The sequence below is a fragment of the Recurvomyces mirabilis genome, assembly GCF_035927965.1.
Source record: "Recurvomyces mirabilis strain CCFEE 5264 chromosome Unknown scaffold_12, whole genome shotgun sequence".
Classification (NCBI taxonomy): domain Eukaryota; kingdom Fungi; phylum Ascomycota; class Dothideomycetes; order Mycosphaerellales; family Teratosphaeriaceae; genus Recurvomyces; species Recurvomyces mirabilis.
In genome coordinates this window covers 644,269-662,151 of record NW_027041946.1, presented here as the reverse complement: position 1 = coordinate 662,151, position 17,883 = coordinate 644,269, and the positions used below count along the sequence as shown (strand labels likewise).

The following is a 17,883-nucleotide window of genomic DNA, read 5'->3' as shown; positions in this document are numbered from 1 at the left end:
GAAGTACTATACCATTGTGTCGACTACCTCAGCATTGGCGCAGAAGGAGGATATGCAATGCTAACAAAAGAGCTGGGAGGTGAGAGTACTTGTGGCACAAGGCCTGGACATCTCCGCTGTCAGTCGTGCCGGTGCCGTGTCCTAGCTGGTTCAGTTGCTGTTATTGGTCACTCTGCTGACCCGTGGATAGATCTATGATAGTCACTGTACCTTCTATACACGCACGCCCCGCCTCACGCACTTCCTTCTGACAAGTCGTACTGCTGTCTACCCATATCGCACTCCTGGAATTGCTATCTAACCGCAAAGATGGCGTGGCAACCACAACCGCAGCAGCTGGTCCAGCTATCGCAGTTCCTGAGAGATTCTCTAAGCGGCCATGATATCGCGGCTCAGAAGAACGCTGAACAGGTATAAGATCTTATGATCTTCGCAGTCTGAAAGCCTCAGCTGACGTCTGATAGATGCTGAGATCAGCGAAAGCTTCGCCCGACATCAACAACTACCTAACGTATCTGTCCGTCACATCAACCCCACCGCAAGGTCTGGATGCCACTGCATATCATGCGGCACGATCAGCAGCTGCAATCATGCTCAAGAACAACGCAAGATCTTCATACCGGACAATCCCAGAACCGAGCAAGATTTACCTAAAGTCAACTATCCTGGCCGGCCTGCAGGATGGCAACGCGCAGATCCGGAACTTTGTCGGCAACGTCGTCACCGAGGTGCTACGACAGGGTGGCATCCTTGGCTGGCCGCAGGCCCTACCAGACATGATTGCCACGGTGGCGAATGAGAACGGCGGGACTACTGCTGAGGGGCAGGATGGTGCAATGGGTGCGTTGTTCAAGGTCTGCGAGGACAACAAACGCGCACTCGACCAGGACTATCCCAACCAAGGACGGCCACTCGCATATCTGCTACCAAAGTTCCTTGAGCTCACCACCAGCGCCAATCCCAAGCTTCGGTCACGATCACTCTCTGCCATCAATGTCTTCCTGAACGAGCCGATAGCACTCACAGCACGCGAGAACATCGACAGCATATTGCGGCACGTAGTGCAACTCACCGCTGATACCAACGATGATGTTCGGAGATTTGTCTGTCGAACATTTGCTCTGCTTGCAGACGGCATGCCGAATGTTTTACTACCACATGTTGAGGGTATTGTGGACTATACCATCATACAGCAAAAGGACATCCAGAACGAAGAGCTTGCGCTAGATGCCGCCGAGTTCTTCTTTGAGGCAAGCAGTGCGCCTTCGCTACGAGATGCGCTTGGTCTTTATCTGAGTAAGATTGTGCCTGTGCTACTAGACAGTATGATCTACAGCGAGGATGATCAACTCAGGTTAGAAGGGGATGCAGAAGATGCAGACGAGGAGGACGACGAGAAAGATATTAAGCCACAGTTCGCCACGTCGAAGACTTCAAGAGCGACCGCAACGGCCACGACCACCACGACGCAGCCTACGAACGGTCAAAAGAAAGAGGCTGCGAACGGCTATGTTTTCGCAGAGGACGATGATCTTGACGAGGGCGAGATTGAGGAGGACGATGATGAGTTCGATGCAGATCCCGAGGATGAATGGAATCTTCGTAAGTGTTCAGCAGCGGCACTCGACAGTCTTGCATCGCACTTTGGAGGCCCAGTCTTCGAGGTGACGCTACCATGGCTTGAGGAGAGTCTCGCGCATAAGGACTGGCAGAACCGAGAGGCAGCAGTGCTCGCCCTCGGAGCCATCGGACCAGGCTGCATGGAGAAGATCGAGCCAAGTCTGCCAAAGCTGGTGCCATATATGATATCGTTGCTCACAGATCAGCAACCTGTGGTACGACAAATTACATGCTGGGCACTGAGCAGATTTGCTGGGTGGGCGTCACACCTGGACGCTGCTGGGAAGCAGCAATTCTTCGAGCCTATGATGGAGGGCATACTGCAATGCATGCTGGACAACAACAAGAAGGTTCAAGAAGGAGCAGCTTCTGCGTTCGCTACTCTTGAGGAGTCTGCTAATGTGCAGCTGACACCATACTCTGGCGTGATCGTGCGACAATTCGTGCAGTGCTTCAGCCGCTACAAGGATAAGAACATGTACATCCTCTACGACTGCGTGCAGACCCTGGCAGAGTATGCTGGGCCTGAGCTCGCAAAGCCGGAGCTTGTCAACGTCCTGATGCCAGCGCTGATTGCTCGGTGGGAGAAAGTGCAGGATGCCTCGAGAGAGGTATTCCCATTACTGGAGTGCCTGGCATTCGTGGCCACAGCACTGGGTAATTCGTTCACTCCCTTCGCTCGACCATTCTTTATGCGATGCATCAAGATCATCCAGCAGAACTTGGAGGACGGGCAGATCGCCACTAACGAGCCTTACCACGATGTGCCAGACAAGGACTTCTTGGTTACCAGCCTCGATCTTCTCAGCAGCATTATTCAGGCTCTTGATGAACAGTTCAGCTCCGAGCTTGCGGCCACGGCGAATCCGAATATGTTCGAGCTCCTAGCTTACTGCATGAAGGATGGTAACAACGACGTTCGCCAATCAGCTTACGCGTTGCTCGGAGACTGTGCCATCTATATCTTCCCGCGCCTACAGCGTTATCTTCCGACGTTGATAGAAATCATCATGCATCAACTCGATGTCAGCCAAACCAGCGATGATCCGGAAACCGCCTTCAGAGTGATTAACAATGCTTGCTGGTCGTGCGGGGAAATCGCCATGAGGCATGGTAGCGGTATGGCACCATACGTCGATCGCCTACTGCCGAAACTAGCCCTGATCATGTTCACCGAGAATGTACCTGCCTCGCTCAATGAAAACGCCGCCATTGCGCTCGGACGATTGGGTATCGGCTGCCATCAACAGCTGGCTCCGCACCTGGCCAACTTTGCTGTCCCTTTTCTCAACGCGATGCAGAAGGTCTCCTGGACTGACGAGAAAGGCCACGCATACAAGGGTTTCGCGTCGGTCGTCCTCGATAACCCGAAAGCCATGGAGCAGTGCCTCCTCAACTTCCTGGCCGAGATGGCGAATGCGCCCGGCCTCTTCTTGACTGGGATGCAAGGGGATGGGCCCCTCGAGAATTTCGAGAAGGTCTTGTCTGAGTACAAAGGTCTGATTGGTGGTGGGTGGGACGATTATCTGCACAATCTTCCGCCTCCACAGGAGCAGGCGCTGCGGCAGCTTTATGCCTTTTAGTGGTAGGCAGTGCTGACTGGGGAATCTTCACGTCTTCTCACGGACAGCTGGCTGGCGACGGGATCTCTACTACGGCGAGGGAAGCACGTCACAACACCATAGGCTTACTGCCGAAATGGTTTACTTTAGATAGTCCAGCGTTCATTGAATTTAGCGTAGCATCTGCTTGCCTTAGGCAGCAGCCCAGGTTCCATCTCCCCTTGGGCACAGCGAGGAGTGGAGCCTTGCTTTTGTTACATAGAGGTGATCTACTACCCGCATAGCGAAAACACGGGACGATCATTATGAGTGGCATTGCAGAGGAGAGTGGCTTAACGTATGCAGTATCGACCAGAGCATCTCCTTGCGAGGCCGCGAAGCCGGTCATGAGGACTAATGGGCGGAATGACCATGTAGATAGTCGATGAAGGATCGCCTGTGTCCTACTTATTCATACCTTGTACTACGTTTTAATCACATGTCAAGACAAAATGTAAAGTGAATGTTTTATCCTCTTGGCAAAGCCCGTCGGCAACGGCTCTTCCGTTCGCCGTCCGCCGCTTGCTGCACGGTGAGGTGATTGGTCCAAATTGCCAGCATCTTTGGTCTTCGAGAACAGATTGCAGAATAGTGCCACTTCGCCGTCCACCATCACCTTTCCTTCAACCACCCCACGCAGCAGACGCGCCACAGTCTGCCTCGCTCCATCAAGATGGCGTCCAAGGTTCCTCTGGTCAACAACCCTCAGATCCAGTCCGCCACCCTCCACAACCCCCTCCCCACCTTCCTCCACCTCTACGTCTGGCCCTTCACCATCATCTGGCCCATCTTCTTCGCCTACTACATTCCCAACGAGAGCTACAACAAGTACATCAACGGTCAAGAATGGACGTTCGTCTACTCCGGCACGATCGTAACGCTACAGAGTCTGGTATGGCTCATGACCTTCTGGAACGTCAATATCAACGCCCTGTTCACCACTACCCGCGCCAACTCCGTGCGAAGTGCTAGATTAATCAAGGTCATTCCTGGAGCGAACGCGGGTACAGCGGAGATATGTCCTATCAAGCGCGACTCGGTTGGTGGGCGGGAGAACATCAGTTTCCTGTTCCAGAAACGACGCTTCTTGTACGAGGCGGACAAGGGTACCTTTGCGCCGCTGGAGTTCGCGATGGATAACGAGCCAAAGCCTTTGATCAGATCGTTTCAGGAGAGCAAAGGTCTGGAGAAGAGGAGTGAGATTGAGAGGATCCAGCAGCATTATGGTCCTAACACCTTCGACATCCCGGTCCCGAGTTTCACGGAATTGTTCAAGGAGCATGCGGTCGCGCCGTTCTTCGTCTTTCAGATCTTTTGTGTCGGGCTGTGGATGTTGGACGAGTATTGGTATTATTCGCTGTTCACGCTTTTCATGCTGGTCGTGTTTGAGAGCACGGTGGTGTGGCAGAGGCAGAGGACTTTGAAGGAGTTCCGGGGTATGAGCATCAAGCCGTACGAGGTCTACGTCTATCGGGAGAAGAGGTGGACAGAGGTGATGAGTGATGCCGTGCTGCCGGGAGACTTGGTCTCCGTGGGCAGGACGAAGGAGGATAGTGGGGTGGCTTGCGATATGCTTTTGATCGAGGGCAGTGCGATTGTGAATGAAGCCATGTTGTCTGGAGAGAGTACACCGGTCCTGAAGGAGTCAATTCAGTTGAGGCCCGGCAACGCGCATATCGAGCCTGAGGCTCTGGACAAGAACGCTTTCCTCTGGGGCGGTACAAGGGTTCTTCAAATTCAACACGGCACGGCTGCGCAAGAGGCGGATGGCAGCGTGGCCAAGTTTATTTCTGGTGTACCTGCCGCGCCTGACGGTGGTGCCTTGGCTGTAGTGATCAAGACTGGCTTCGAGACGAATCAGGGCGCTCTGGTCCGGACGATGATCTACTCGACCGAGCGTGTGAGCGCCAATAACGTCGAAGCTTTGCTTTTCATCCTCTTCTTGTGCGTCTTCGCCGTCGCTGCATCCTGGTACGTCTGGAAAGAAGGCGTCAAGCAAGATCGCAAGCGCTCGAAGTTGCTTCTGGACTGCGTGCTCATTGTCACTTCTGTCGTACCGCCAGAACTACCTATGGAGCTGAATTTGGCCGTCAATACCAGTCTGGCTGCGCTGAGTAAATATGCCATTTTCTGCACAGAACCTTTCCGGATACCTTTCGCTGGACGTGTCGATGTCGCTTGCTTCGATAAGACTGGTACTTTGACCGGCGAGGACCTGAACGTTGAGGGTATCGCTGGCTTAGGTCTGGGTCAGCAGGGTGTCCCTGCTGAGGCCGATGGCGCACAGAGTACTATGACTAAGATCACAGATACCGGTCTCGAGACCACTTTGACGCTTGCCACCGCTCATGCTTTGGTGAAGCTGGAGGAGGGCGATGTGGTCGGTGAGCCGATGGAACGTGCTACGCTCGACTCTTTAGGCTGGGCTTTAGGCAAGAACGATACCCTCTCTGCCAAGCCTCATGGCGAGAAGAGCCGACCTTCCGAGATTGTGCAGATCAAGCGCCGCTTCCAATTCTCCTCTGCGCTAAAACGCCAGAGTTCTGTCGCTACCGCCATCATCACGGATCGATCTACTGGTAGACAAATCAGCAATACTTTCGTTGGTGCCAAGGGCGCGCCCGAGACACTTCGCAAGTTCTTTGTTGAGATCCCGCCGAAGTACGAGGAGACATACAAGTACTTCAGCAGGAATGGCGCCCGTGTGCTTGCGCTTGGATATAAGTACCTCAAGACTGGTGAAGAGCTGAAGCAGAGTCGTATTAACGATCTCACGCGTGAGGAGGTCGAGTGTGATCTGCACTTTGCTGGTTTCCTCATTTTGCGGACACCGCTCAAGGACGATGCGGTCAAGGCCGTGCGCATGCTGAATGAGAGTAGTCATCGTGTGGTCATGATTACTGGTGATAATCCTTTGACTGCAGTCTATGTTGCTAGGCAGGTTGAGATTGTAGATCGAGATGTGTTGGTCTTGGACGCGCCGGAGCATGATGATAGTGGTAATAACCTTGTCTGGCGCAGTGTGGACGACAAGGTCAACATCTCTGTTGATGCGGACGCGGAGCTTGACCCAGAGATCCTCAAGAACAAGGACATCTGTGTTACCGGCTATGGCCTGGCGAAGTTCAAGGGTAAGAAGGCTCTACCAAGTCTGCTGAGGCATACGTGGGTCTACGCTCGTGTCTCACCAAAGCAGAAAGAAGAGATCCTGCTTGGTCTGAAGGAGATGGGCTATACGACACTCATGGCTGGCGACGGTACCAACGATGTTGGCGCCCTCAAGCAAGCTCATGTCGGTGTTGCGCTGCTGAACGGCACGAAGACCGACATGGACAAGATCGCCAAGCACTTCCGCGAGACGAAGATGAAGGAGATCTACGAGAAGCAAGTGCAGATGATGACGCGCTTCAATCAGCCTCCACCGCCTGTGCCGATCCATATCGCTCATCTGTACCCTGAAGGCCCGTCGAACCCGCATTATGAGAAGGCCATGGAGCGCGAGGCCACAGCGAAAGCTACTCTCGCTGCTGCGGAAGGTGGTGATAAGGAAGCCAATGGCAGTGCGAATGGTACCGTCGCCAAGGTCGCTCCACCACCACCACAACCAGTGGCACAGCCGAAAGCTCCACAGGATACTCGCCAAGCAAAGGCACAGAATGCTGCCAGCGCAATGGCCGAGAAGTTCTCCATGTCTATGATGGAGGAACAGCTCAACGATGACGAACCTCCTACCATCAAACTCGGTGATGCGTCTGTCGCTGCGCCTTTCACCAGCAAGCTTGCTAATGTTATCGCTATACCCAATATCATCCGCCAAGGTCGTTGTACGCTCGTGGCTACGATTCAGATGTACAAGATTCTGGCGCTGAACTGCTTGATCAGTGCGTATAGTTTGAGTGTGCTGTATCTTGACGGTATCAAGTTTGGAGATGGGCAGGTGACGATTAGTGGTATGCTGATGAGTGTTTGCTTCTTGAGCATTTCCCGAGCGAAGGTGAGTCCTTCTTCCTACATCGTGCTTCCGAAAGCACGTACTAACAGATTCTGCAGCCAGTTGAAGCCCTCTCCAAAGAACGTCCCCAGAACAACATCTGGAATTGGTACATCATCCCGTCCGTCCTCGCCCAGTTCGCCGTCCACATCATCACCTTAATCTACATCTCCAACGTCGTCCACCGCTTTGAGCCACCAAAGGACCGCTCCATTATCGACCTTGAAGGGGAGTTCGAGCCATCCCTCCTCAACAGCGCCATCTACCTCCTCCAACTCATTCAACAAATCTCCACCTTCGCCATCAATTACCAAGGCCGCCCCTTCCGCGAAAGCATCCGGGAGAACAAGGGTATGTGGTGGGGAATCGTGCTCGTCACGGGTGTAGCATTCAGCTGTGCGACGGAGTTCGTGCCGGAGATCAATGAGAAGTTGAAGCTTGTGCCATTCAACTCCGAATTCAAATGGACGTTGACGGCAGTGATGGTGTTGGATTATGTGGGGTGTTGGACTGTGGAGAAGGCGCTGAAGACGCTTTTCAGTGATTTCAGGCCGAAGGATATTGCGGTTCGGAGGCCGGATCAGTTGGAGAGAGAGAGGGTGAGGTTGGAAGCGGAGCAGGCGAAGATCGATAAGGAAAAGGAGATTAAGGCTGGGAAGGCTTAGAGTCGGTTCCTGATAGTATGTATAGATTTTATTGCTGTCTACTACAAATCATATCTTCGATGTGTGGTTTGTCTACTCCGGGCAGGTACGAATGTGTCGTCCGCTCAGGCACGTGACGGAATCGTTCCTTCCTTGTTGACCCGTTTGCAGCCCCACCGAAGCACTGGCCAATCTTGCAGATCTAGCTCAACTTGAGCTCTCCCTCTCTCCGCCCTCTCTCACAAACATCACATCGCACCCCTCCTTCGTGGCGATGATGGCCAACAAAGTAGCGAAGGATCCGGTCTTTATCCACTCCGGCGCAGCTGAGCTGTTTGCGACGATGGCAAGTGGACGCGCGAGCCGAGTGTATACTGTCAACATGATCCGCCAGAGCATGCACATCACTGACGCCTAGCAGAAATGAGTCCAACACCGAGATCTACTTGATTGGGACCAACGAGAATTACAACTTCTCCTTCGAGGAAAACAGCGTTTCGGGTTTCTTCGACAACGTCTTGTTCAAGGAATGTGTTTTCGAAGGGAAAGGCCTACAGCTTCGCAATTGCACCTTCGTCAACGTCAAGTTCAAGGACTGCACATTCGACGGCGTGTGGTTCACCGATCTGTACCTTGAAGACGTCATCATCGTGGGAGTGAGATTCCAATAAGCTAGGTGGTCGGAGGATTCCCGTCAGTGCTTCGTGATCGACGAGGGCAACCTGTACACGATCTTCCCAAACCGCTTCCGCCAGAGCAAGATAGGGCAGAACGGGCGGCCGGATGAAGTCATGGATCTCGCTTGGCTGGCTGGTCAGGTCTCGATCCTTGACGGTAGTCAGGTTGACTCGGATGAGAGGCTTGCTCGGCAGCTTGCCGAGGAGGATGAGAAGCCTGCGTATAAGCTTGCGATGGACAGAAAGCAAGAAGAGGCGGGAATTGATGACGAGGCACATTCGTCCAAGAAGATCTCTGATGCTGACCGTGCCTGGCTGGCGGGAGGGAAGCCAACCAGTGCTGAAGCCATGTTGACGAGAACCGAGAGGCGGATGGGGAAGGGTTCTAGAGTCTTCAAGGCCCGCGCATCCGCCAAGACTCCCAGCGGTGTGACTACGAAGCCATCGACTTCGGCAACCCTTCCAGACCTGACCGCTCCTTCCAAGCTCGATAGCTTGCTGGTCCTCGATCACAGATACCCTGCCATGCTGCCAAGCATGACGGATGCTGCGTCAGTGCCCCGCCCACTTGCTATCGAGGAGGCTGATGTGAGCGAGCGGGCTGCTGCGAAAGCGACTCTCACGATCGCAGCTCCATTTTTCGACGACACAAAGCTCTCTGAGCTACAAGCTCGATTAGACGGCCAACAGAGTCGTGGTTTGAGGATTCCACCGGGTGCTCCTACCATGTTCCATGCCGTATCTAAGGCCATCATGAAGCTGGAGGACGAGCTTGATGGTCACAGCGACAACGATGGCGATGGCGGACAAGTCGTCAATCTTGTGCAGCTCGATTAGAGGCATAGTCTGCCCCATGTCTGCTCTTCCAGAGCGGCTTGAGGTGGGTTGAGCTTCGAAGACGAGGTAGTAGTACGATGGGTGACCAGAGGCAAGGACTGCGAAGTGCGGTCTCCTCAAAAATGCCAGCACATCGCTGTGTATACACGATGCTGGCTGATAGTATATCGCTGCGTTGCCGCAACTTTTGTAGCGAGATAGTAATGCTCCGGACGTGGAGCGTTCTCTAGGCCTTCGCCCAACGTGATGTCGGTGCTCTACAGTGCTTCTTCAATCGTGCTATCGGTCTTGGATTACATGGGCCAGCCGGAGCCGGGGCTACCCACCAATCTTGCAACTTGGCCACGAAGGAGGGGAGCTTTCCAAATGGCGAGATGATATATATCAAGACGACTGAAGACGTTCACGTTGATGTTGCATTTTCTCCACTGCCCTGCACTTTTCCCCGCAGTGCTTTTCACTTTTCCTCTTCGTCCTCCACCTTCGGGAAGGATGAACGATAAACATGCTTCGCTGACCACATGATCGGCAACGTTCGATATAGAATACAAGACCATGGCGCTGTTCGAGCAGGTGGGTTCCCTTCTCGATTCTTTCCTAGACGTCAAGATGCGCTTGTCCCAGATCCTAGCTCTACCTGTCGTCTATGCCACATCTTCATACCACGACAATGCTGGAGTCCTCCAATATGTCAACCCTAAGATCGGGACTTATGGTATCACACCAAATGGCAACGGTGGCATGATCCCGTCCGTCTCACCACCTTTTGGCATGACCCGATGGACCCTACAGACCAGGGAGAATTTCATCTCACAATGTCCTTACAATGATATGGATGGCTACATCCACGGCTTTCAGGCTACGCATCAACCCGCTATCTGGATGGGTGAATCTGGACAAGTCGTTTTGAGCCCGGGACTGGGTGAGGTGGAGCCTTTGTTCGAGCAGCGAGCTCATGCTTTCTCGAAGGAGAACGAAAGGAGCACAGCGTACGTGTACGAGGTCGAGTTCTCGGCGGAAAGCGTTCAGGCTGGTGCAAATCTGACCGAGAGCATCTATTCACCGGTGCCTGGCGGTGCGCAGCCTGTGCCAAGTGAAGTCAGCGAAGGCGCAAACGGACGAACTCGACGAGCAGAGGCTGCTAGCGAGCCTACAGGCTCACCACATTGGCCAGCCGGGGATGCATCAATCTCGGCGTACCACAACGCCACTATCAACGCTGCTCTGACAGCAACGTCTCATGTTGGCTTCCTTCGACTGGACTTTCCCTGTAACGAGCAAAGTCACTGGCCTGCTGGCAGACATCAAGATACGCCTTATGTGTTTATACAGGCTACGAGGCAGAACTGGACTGGCCACATTGAGATCGACGAACTGCACAGAGAAGTTTCGGGAAGCAATCCTCAGCGTCAAGACTATGCTCTTGGCCCATATCGTGCTCCAGGGTTCAGTGGATACTTCGTCTCCCGCTTCTCGCAGCCCTTCGAATCGTTTGGAACATCCCTTGGCAGCGATATGACAGAGAATGCTGTCTCGGGCTCCGGGGAGCATCTTGGCGCATACGTGAGGTTCGCAGCTAATACTAGCCGTGTCGAGACCCGCACAGCAGTCTCGTTCGTCAGTATTGAGCAAGCACGGCGCAATCTAGACTTCGAAGTCCCAGATGATACCACGTTCGAACAAGTAGTGGAGAGCTTGAAGCAAGCATGGCTCGAGAAGCTGGGTCGTGTGACCATCTCAGGCGTCAATCAGACAGACTCTGATCACGATCAGCGCACTGTCTGGTATACCGGGTTGTTTCATGCTCTCCAATACCCCTCTGACTTCTCGGAACCGCTGACCGCGGACGGGTTGACGATCACGTATTACGAGGGTTATACAGATAATGTGCATACAGCGAACGATAGCTACTACCAGAGCTGGAGTATCTGGGATACTTATAGAGCGGAGCATAGTCTGCTCACTATGTTTGCGCCGGAAAGAGTCAATAGCATGATGCGAAGTCTGCTGAAGATATATGATTGGAGTGGACGTTTGCCTATGTGGGCTAATGTGAGTCCTGACGACCTTTGGTGCCGTCCATGCACTGATGACCTCGCAGGTAGTAGAGACGAACATCATGATCGGCAGCCATGTCAACGCCGTGCTAGCCAACGCACTTCAGCGAGGCTTCACCACGTTCGACGTCGCTAAAGCATGGGCGGCTGTCAAGAAGAATGCTTTCGAGCCTCCAATAAACGACACGGAATTCCTTTACTACGACCGTGAAGGCTATACTCCAGATGAAGTCTGCGCAGGTCTAACGGCCTATATACCCAAAGGCTACGTCCCTAACGACCAGTGGGCCGAAAGCGGGTCTCGTACTCTCGATTACGCTTTTGACGATTATGCCGCTGCTGTCGTTGCAACTCACGCAGGAGACGATAGCACAGCTGAGAAGCTGATGGAGAGGAGTCAGAACTACCATAATATCTACAACGTCAATACAACCTTTATGGAAGCTCGTAATGCAAACGAGACCTGGGCGGGCTCTGATCAAGGCTGGACAGAAGGAGACGACTGGGTCTACACTTTCAACGTCATGCACGACGTTGGTGGTCTCGCAAACATGATGGGTGGTCGAGCCAATTTGAAGCAGAAACTCGACGAGCACTTTGTTGAGGGCCACAACGATCATACAAACGAACCGTCCCACCACGTTCCATACTTGTACGCTGCGATAGGCTACCCAGCCTCAACACAGAATCTGACTAGGGACATTGCATGGGAGAATTACAACGCTACGTCCGCCGGTCTCAGTGGGAATGAAGATCTGGGTCAGATGAGCGCGTGGTACGTTTTCTCTGCTTTGGGGTTCTATCCTGTTGATCCCGCCAGTGATGAATATGTCGTTGGTTCGCCTTTCTTTGAGAAGGTGAGTATCACGTTCCCTGCTGGTGCCGCCACGGGTGGGATTGGTGGAGAGGAGAGTGAGCTTGTTATTACCGCTATTGGTGCACCTACGATGCCGTTTGTGAAGGGGTTGTGGGTCGATGGTTTGGCGGTCGACAGGCCGATGTTGACGCATGGGCAGATAGTTGGCGCGAGGAATATCACGTTTGAGATGGCTGATACGCCGCAGAGTTGGGGTGGTTCATAGGACTTGAGACGATCGTGGAGAAGACTACATCGTTCAACGAGACTTATACGCCATAGCGTTGTGTACAGCGAATCTATTCCAGCATACAGTCTTAGTCCACCATTTTGAAGTTTTCCAGCTTAGTATCCTGTCCCATATCCTCTTTGCCGTTTTCGACGGAAGTAGTCGCCGTTGAGACCTCTCGCGCAGTGTCATGATATCGTAGCATGCCAACACGAACCCGAGCGCTTTGCAACAATCGCTCGCGCACGACCCCCAACGCCTTCGCTAAATCAACAATAGCACGCAAAGGACAAACCAAGATAAAGCAAACAAGATCAGAGACGCCGAATGGCTTTCGAGCATACGACGCACTCGCGCGCTCTTCAGCCCAAGCATAGTGCATCTTCTCTTTGACGGAAGTGGTGGAGGCACCGCACTTCTAATCCGGACGCAATTTCTCCACTACCCGCATGACGGAGAGACTGAACGTGATGAGCCAGGCCAAAAGAGAGATAAGCAGGATAGCGGCCAGCGTGACTTGTCTCCTGCAGATGTCTAGAGCGCGCTGTCAGCACATCTTGACCTTACAACCATGATGGTAAGCGGTCATCTTACCAGGGTTATTAGGACAAGTGCTCGGGACCTTGTAGTTGATGCTATCTCCTATGATGGCATACTGTTCGTCATAGCAGGCCCAGCGATGATCGAACAGCGCGTCGAAGGCGAGGGAGATATTTGATGCGGCGAAAGCTACAAAGTAGAGGTCGCATAGTAACAATAACACCTTTGTCGGTACGGAGCGGAGGCCGAGTCTGTGTGATGTCAGCTCGGATCGTTGCCCGTCAATTTGGGAAAGGGTAGAATCACGGTTTACTCATATACTCATCCCAGGTCACATAACACAAGTAAGGAATCGCCACACTGCCAACACAGATAGCCATATACGTGCTCGCCCTCGTCGCACACTGATTGCTCGGGTCATTATCGTTGTTAACCCGCAAAACGGACACGTATATTGTGGCCGCCACCCCGAGCGCAGCCGCACTAAACGCCAAGATTGTAAGGCGAAACGCGAGTGGTACGAAGGGGTTCTTGAGTAGCAGCCGCCAGAATAATCGGATCGTCTTCTCCTGCCTCTCGGGACTGATGAGCCACTTTCCGCCGTACATAAGGCCGCTGAAACCTTTCCCGCCGGCTCCCGCACCATGTAAGCCGTCCACCACCCACTCGTCCTCTTCCTTCCAGCCGGGGTTCAGGTAGGGCATATTCTCGTCCATCCAGGCTTGGCTCACGACTCGTGCTTGGCGTTGTTGTTCCACGGCATTTGGACCAGACTCCATGAAGTCGCGCCATCGTTCTTGGTGAGTGTGGATGTCTGCCGACAAAAGGGCGGGCTCTGCTGTCCGTAGCGAGTCCCATTTCCGTCCCGGTCCCCTTTTGCCCGTGTGCGTGTGAAGAGTTTGGTGCGTGTTCTCAGGGGTTACGAGCGGGAGTACTGAAGCGTTTGGGATGTCTCTAGTGCTATTGCTTGTGTTTATGTGAACCCAGGGTGGAAGTGAGGAAGGCTGGTGCGGATCTGGGTTGGTAGCCGCAGCGGTGACAGAGGCCAGCAGCGAAGCCCGGTTATCGCGATTCTGTTGCATTTCGGGCATCTCCAGAGACGCCTACGCTCAAGGGCGCCGGATCATATATAGCACTGTAGACATGCTATTTAGTAGTGCATGTTGCTCAAGAACCCAGATTCAAAAGACCCGTGCAACCGGGCACCGAGCGGCTAAGGTCGATCGATAATGATCGACATGTCATGCATTAGCTTTGCGGGATTGCAGCGGCGCGTTGAGCCGTTCCGTGGTATGATGTCGTTAAATCAATATGATGGATGAAGCACATCGTGATCTCGAACAGAGAGCTTTATAGGGTAGTTGCACATGGGCAAAGTCAGGAGTCCAACCGTAAAGGGCAAGTAGCTGGGCATGTAATTTTGCAGCTTGAGCTTTAGGATTATTCGACGGGAGAAACGCGAGGGCTCCTCGCTTAAAACCCACACATCTACTCAGGTGCATTCATGTCCGCAGTAAAATCCAATAGTCCAGAACAGTTCTCCTTGGGGCTCTGAGTCGAGTTCCTGCACAACGGTGGCGCAATCATTTCATAGTATAGTTCTGCATCACGGACTTTTATCTAACGAAGACGTGCACATCTGCTCTACTCATCGTCCTCCACCTCCTCTATTTGCGCCTTGCGCGGCGGCACATTAGACACCAGACCAGCAGGAACTGGCTGACCTTGCTGTGGCGTACCAGTATTCGGCGCAGTCGCCTGCTGCTGCTGAAACACATTCTGCGGCGGCCCACCAGCACCCTCAAGCAAAGGCGTCTTCTCACTTCCCTCCTTCTTCCCACCACCCGCCGCCTTTTCCGCCCTCTTCGCCTTCTTCCGCTCCCTCTCCTCCTTCTTCCTCTTCTTGATGGCCTTTTCATCCTCATGCCACGCCCAACCAGGCTTGAACGAATCAAAGAACCCCACATCCTCAAACAAATTCGGAAACAACCACAATCCAGGTGGCGCAGCGAACATTGTAATCAAGAAAAGTATCAACCTCACAATCGCCATGCCGAAGAATAGACCCAGGAGGCCAAGCATACCCATACTCAAATACCACACCCCAAGTCGTAAGTGGTATGGCCAGACAGGGAAGAAGACCACGGCGAGGATCAAGAATAACGCACCAGCGGCGTAGAGCTTGTTCTTCCATTGCGAGCCCTCGTATAGCCAGACATAATACATCTCATCCCCCGCCTCCTGCTGCGGCTCAACCTTTACATTCCACACTCCTTTCACTCTCTTCTTCTTCCCATGGTTATGTCCTTCATGTCCCGCGCTCTCATCGATCTTGAGCACCCTCAACGCCAACAAAGACATAGGCAGGAGTTTGAAAGCGTTTTCCGCGCTGACTCTGTCCTTGACTTCTGGGAGGAGTGGATTCTTCTTCCGTGCCTTCTCGTACGCAGGGGTGTGAAGGGCACGGATCGCACGTTTGACTTTGAACATGTCTTTTCGCTTTTCTTGGAAAATACATGTTCGCATCTTGAGATCCTGATTTCGTAGGAAAGCGGCCATGGCGAGTGCTTCAGGCTTAGGAGGACCCGGTGCTATTGGAACCTGCTGGCCCGGTCGCTCTCCTCCGCCCTGCTGTTGCTGCTGCATTTGTTGTTGCTGTTGCACCTGCATTTGCATCTGTTGGTTTCGCATCGCTTGTTGTTTGACTCGCTCGATATATTCGGGTATGGAAAGGCCAGCTTTCTGTGCTTCGGCGGCGATTTGTTGTTGCATCGCTCTAATTTGTTCGGGAGTGGGTTGCTGGCCTGGTTGAAGCTGAAATTGGGGCATTCCTGGCGGTGGACCGCCTTGTTGGGTCGGTGGGGGGCCAGGCTGTGCCATGTTGGCGGAAAAGGGTAACAATCCTAGGAAGCGGATGGTTTGAAGAGATTATGTAGAGAGCCACTTGTTACGTAGCCACAGGATAAAGTTCGCAACATCTGAAACTCTGACTAAGCCTGGCTTGGCGAGATTTCTAGCAATCGTGTTCACAAGTCGCGACGAAGGCCGTGTAGATACTCAACAGTATGCTACGGACCTAGCCAGTACAGACTACCCAAAGCTATACTAAGCCGTCATGTCCTGGCCTCTGCTTAATGCCTTCGCGCGGTCCATCCTCAAACACCCTTCAAACGGGCTAACGACAAGCACGCCGGCAGTATGCTTACTTTCGAATTGTCTTGTGCTCCGCCATAGATCGCGTGTTCCCGGATGGATCTTTGGTAAGCAGTCTCCGCGCGGCGCCTTGAGATATGAGCGTTTAACCGTCGACATTCAGGTAAAGATTACGAAGAGTCCGCACTGTGACCGGACTCATGTGAAGAGGGCAGAGGACTTTCAGCAAGGTGTGTTTCAAAAGCTTCCAGTGCGCAGTGTATATTATCGCCTATCCACTTCCTAACGTTAGAAGGCGCTTCGTAGAGCGCCGAGCGGGCGGAGGTGGGTGAAGGAAGAGTGAGTGAGGAAGTAGAGAGTTGTGGTGCCAAGATTTCTCTGACGGGTGATCCCGTTTGCCGAGCACACCGCAAAAAGCCTCTCCAATTCTGCTGCAAGTGCCATTGTTGCTGAGCACACCCGTTCACTTTCATCAACACCTTCAACACTCGATCATCAGGTAGACAATCTTGCTCACTAGCCATGGGTAAGTTATCGCCTCGATCGTTTTATGGCTCCTCGGCTCGTCGGCTCCTGCACAACTGGAAGGACGACTGAGGCGACCTCGAGACAAAAATGCTGATGATATGATGTTCAGCACCAAAGCTCGACCCCAACGAGGAGAAGATTATTCACCTTCGCGCCACTGGCGGTGAAGTGGGTGCTTCGTCCGCTCTCGCTCCTAAGATCGGTCCTCTCGGTCTGTCGCCCAAGAAGGTCGGAGAAGATATCGCCAAGGCTACGGGTGACTGGGTATGGAAGCACCGCAGCCCACCTAGCAAGACGAACAGACACTAATATACCACGTGCACAACAGAAAGGTCTCCGCGTCACCGTTCGCCTGACCATCAAGAACCGTCAAGCTGCCGTCTCCGTCGTCCCATCTGCTTCCTCCCTTGTCATCAAGGCCCTCAAGGAGCCCCCGCGCGACCGCAAGAAGGAGAAGAACATCAAGCACACCAAGTCCATCCCCCTCGACGAGATCATCACCATCGCCCGCACCATGCGCTTCAAGTCCATGGCCAAGGACCTGCAGGGCACAGTCTTGGAGATCTTGGGCACAGCCTTTAGCACTGGTTGCCAGGTTGATGGCCGGAGTCCTAAGGCTATCTCCGACGATATTCACAGTGGAGAGATTGAGAGTAAGGATACGCATCTTCGCTTGCAGAGAGCAGTACTAACGAGCCGTAGTTCCTTCGGAGTAAAATGCTTCGCATGTATCACGTCAACATCATTCACGACTACGAGTCTCAGCAACATGAGCATGCGATCGGCGTCTGGCGCAGATAGTGCATCGTCACCAGATTTCGAAGCCAAATTTCGTACCCATCATTTCCTCGCTCACCATTCTTCCTCTCACGTCCTTCCACTCTCCCCTACTCTCCTTCCCAACTTTGCCTACACTCTGGCCACAATTGACACACCCGTGGTTATTGGCCTATTTTGTGCAAAGGAGATTGATGCTCCGACCTCTTACTCACCGTGCCGCACTCGCGCTTCCTTTACGGTGGCTGTGGGCGGAATGGTCCATATGACTTGGTCTACATATCTTACTGACCTCTGAACTGCATGCAGTCCTTTGCGCTCAGCGATTTGCGAAGTATATCGTAGCTAGGGTTGGTCCAGTGGCAACGTCCTA

General features: G+C 53.2%; 7 protein-coding genes across 7 annotated transcripts; 5 read left to right on the top strand and 2 right to left on the bottom strand.

Moving 5' to 3' along the window:
• Positions 1-309: 309 nt before the first annotated feature.
• LTS14_005265 (uncharacterized protein) lies at positions 310-3,203 on the top strand (the record flags this gene model as incomplete). The annotated part of the gene is made up of 2 exons (XM_064837963.1): positions 310-411; positions 465-3,203. 2 exons carry the CDS (start codon positions 310-312, stop codon positions 3,201-3,203), a joined length of 2,841 nt encoding a protein of 946 aa, XP_064694667.1.
• Positions 3,204-3,894: 691 nt separating this feature from the next.
• SPF1 (putative cation-transporting ATPase 1) lies at positions 3,895-7,877 on the top strand (the record flags this gene model as incomplete). Its single annotated transcript, XM_064837962.1, has 2 exons — positions 3,895-7,215; positions 7,272-7,877. The coding sequence occupies 2 exons, from the start codon at positions 3,895-3,897 to the stop codon at positions 7,875-7,877; spliced, it is 3,927 nt and encodes a 1,308-aa protein (XP_064694666.1).
• A 256-nt stretch (positions 7,878-8,133) lies between these two features.
• On the top strand, positions 8,134-9,370 carry LTS14_005263 (uncharacterized protein; the record flags this gene model as incomplete). The annotated part of the gene is made up of 3 exons (XM_064837961.1): positions 8,134-8,225; positions 8,278-8,512; positions 8,543-9,370. The coding sequence occupies 3 exons, from the start codon at positions 8,134-8,136 to the stop codon at positions 9,368-9,370; spliced, it is 1,155 nt and encodes a 384-aa protein (XP_064694665.1).
• A 555-nt stretch (positions 9,371-9,925) lies between these two features.
• Positions 9,926-12,509, top strand: LTS14_005262 (uncharacterized protein; the record flags this gene model as incomplete). The annotated part of the gene is made up of 2 exons (XM_064837960.1): positions 9,926-11,422; positions 11,472-12,509. The coding sequence occupies 2 exons, from the start codon at positions 9,926-9,928 to the stop codon at positions 12,507-12,509; spliced, it is 2,535 nt and encodes an 844-aa protein (XP_064694664.1).
• A 421-nt stretch (positions 12,510-12,930) lies between these two features.
• On the bottom strand, positions 12,931-14,143 carry LTS14_005261 (uncharacterized protein; the record flags this gene model as incomplete). Its single annotated transcript, XM_064837959.1, has 3 exons — positions 12,931-13,046; positions 13,107-13,241; positions 13,366-14,143. 3 exons carry the CDS (start codon positions 14,141-14,143, stop codon positions 12,931-12,933), a joined length of 1,029 nt encoding a protein of 342 aa, XP_064694663.1.
• A 553-nt stretch (positions 14,144-14,696) lies between these two features.
• SEC62 (Translocation protein S62) lies at positions 14,697-15,932 on the bottom strand (the record flags this gene model as incomplete). The annotated part of the gene is made up of 1 exon (XM_064837958.1): positions 14,697-15,932. The coding sequence occupies one exon, from the start codon at positions 15,930-15,932 to the stop codon at positions 14,697-14,699; it is 1,236 nt and encodes a 411-aa protein (XP_064694662.1).
• A 795-nt stretch (positions 15,933-16,727) lies between these two features.
• On the top strand, positions 16,728-17,808 carry LTS14_005259 (uncharacterized protein; the record flags this gene model as incomplete). Its single annotated transcript, XM_064837957.1, has 3 exons — positions 16,728-16,731; positions 16,843-16,997; positions 17,062-17,808. 3 exons carry the CDS (start codon positions 16,728-16,730, stop codon positions 17,806-17,808), a joined length of 906 nt encoding a protein of 301 aa, XP_064694661.1.
• Positions 17,809-17,883: the final 75 nt, after the last annotated feature.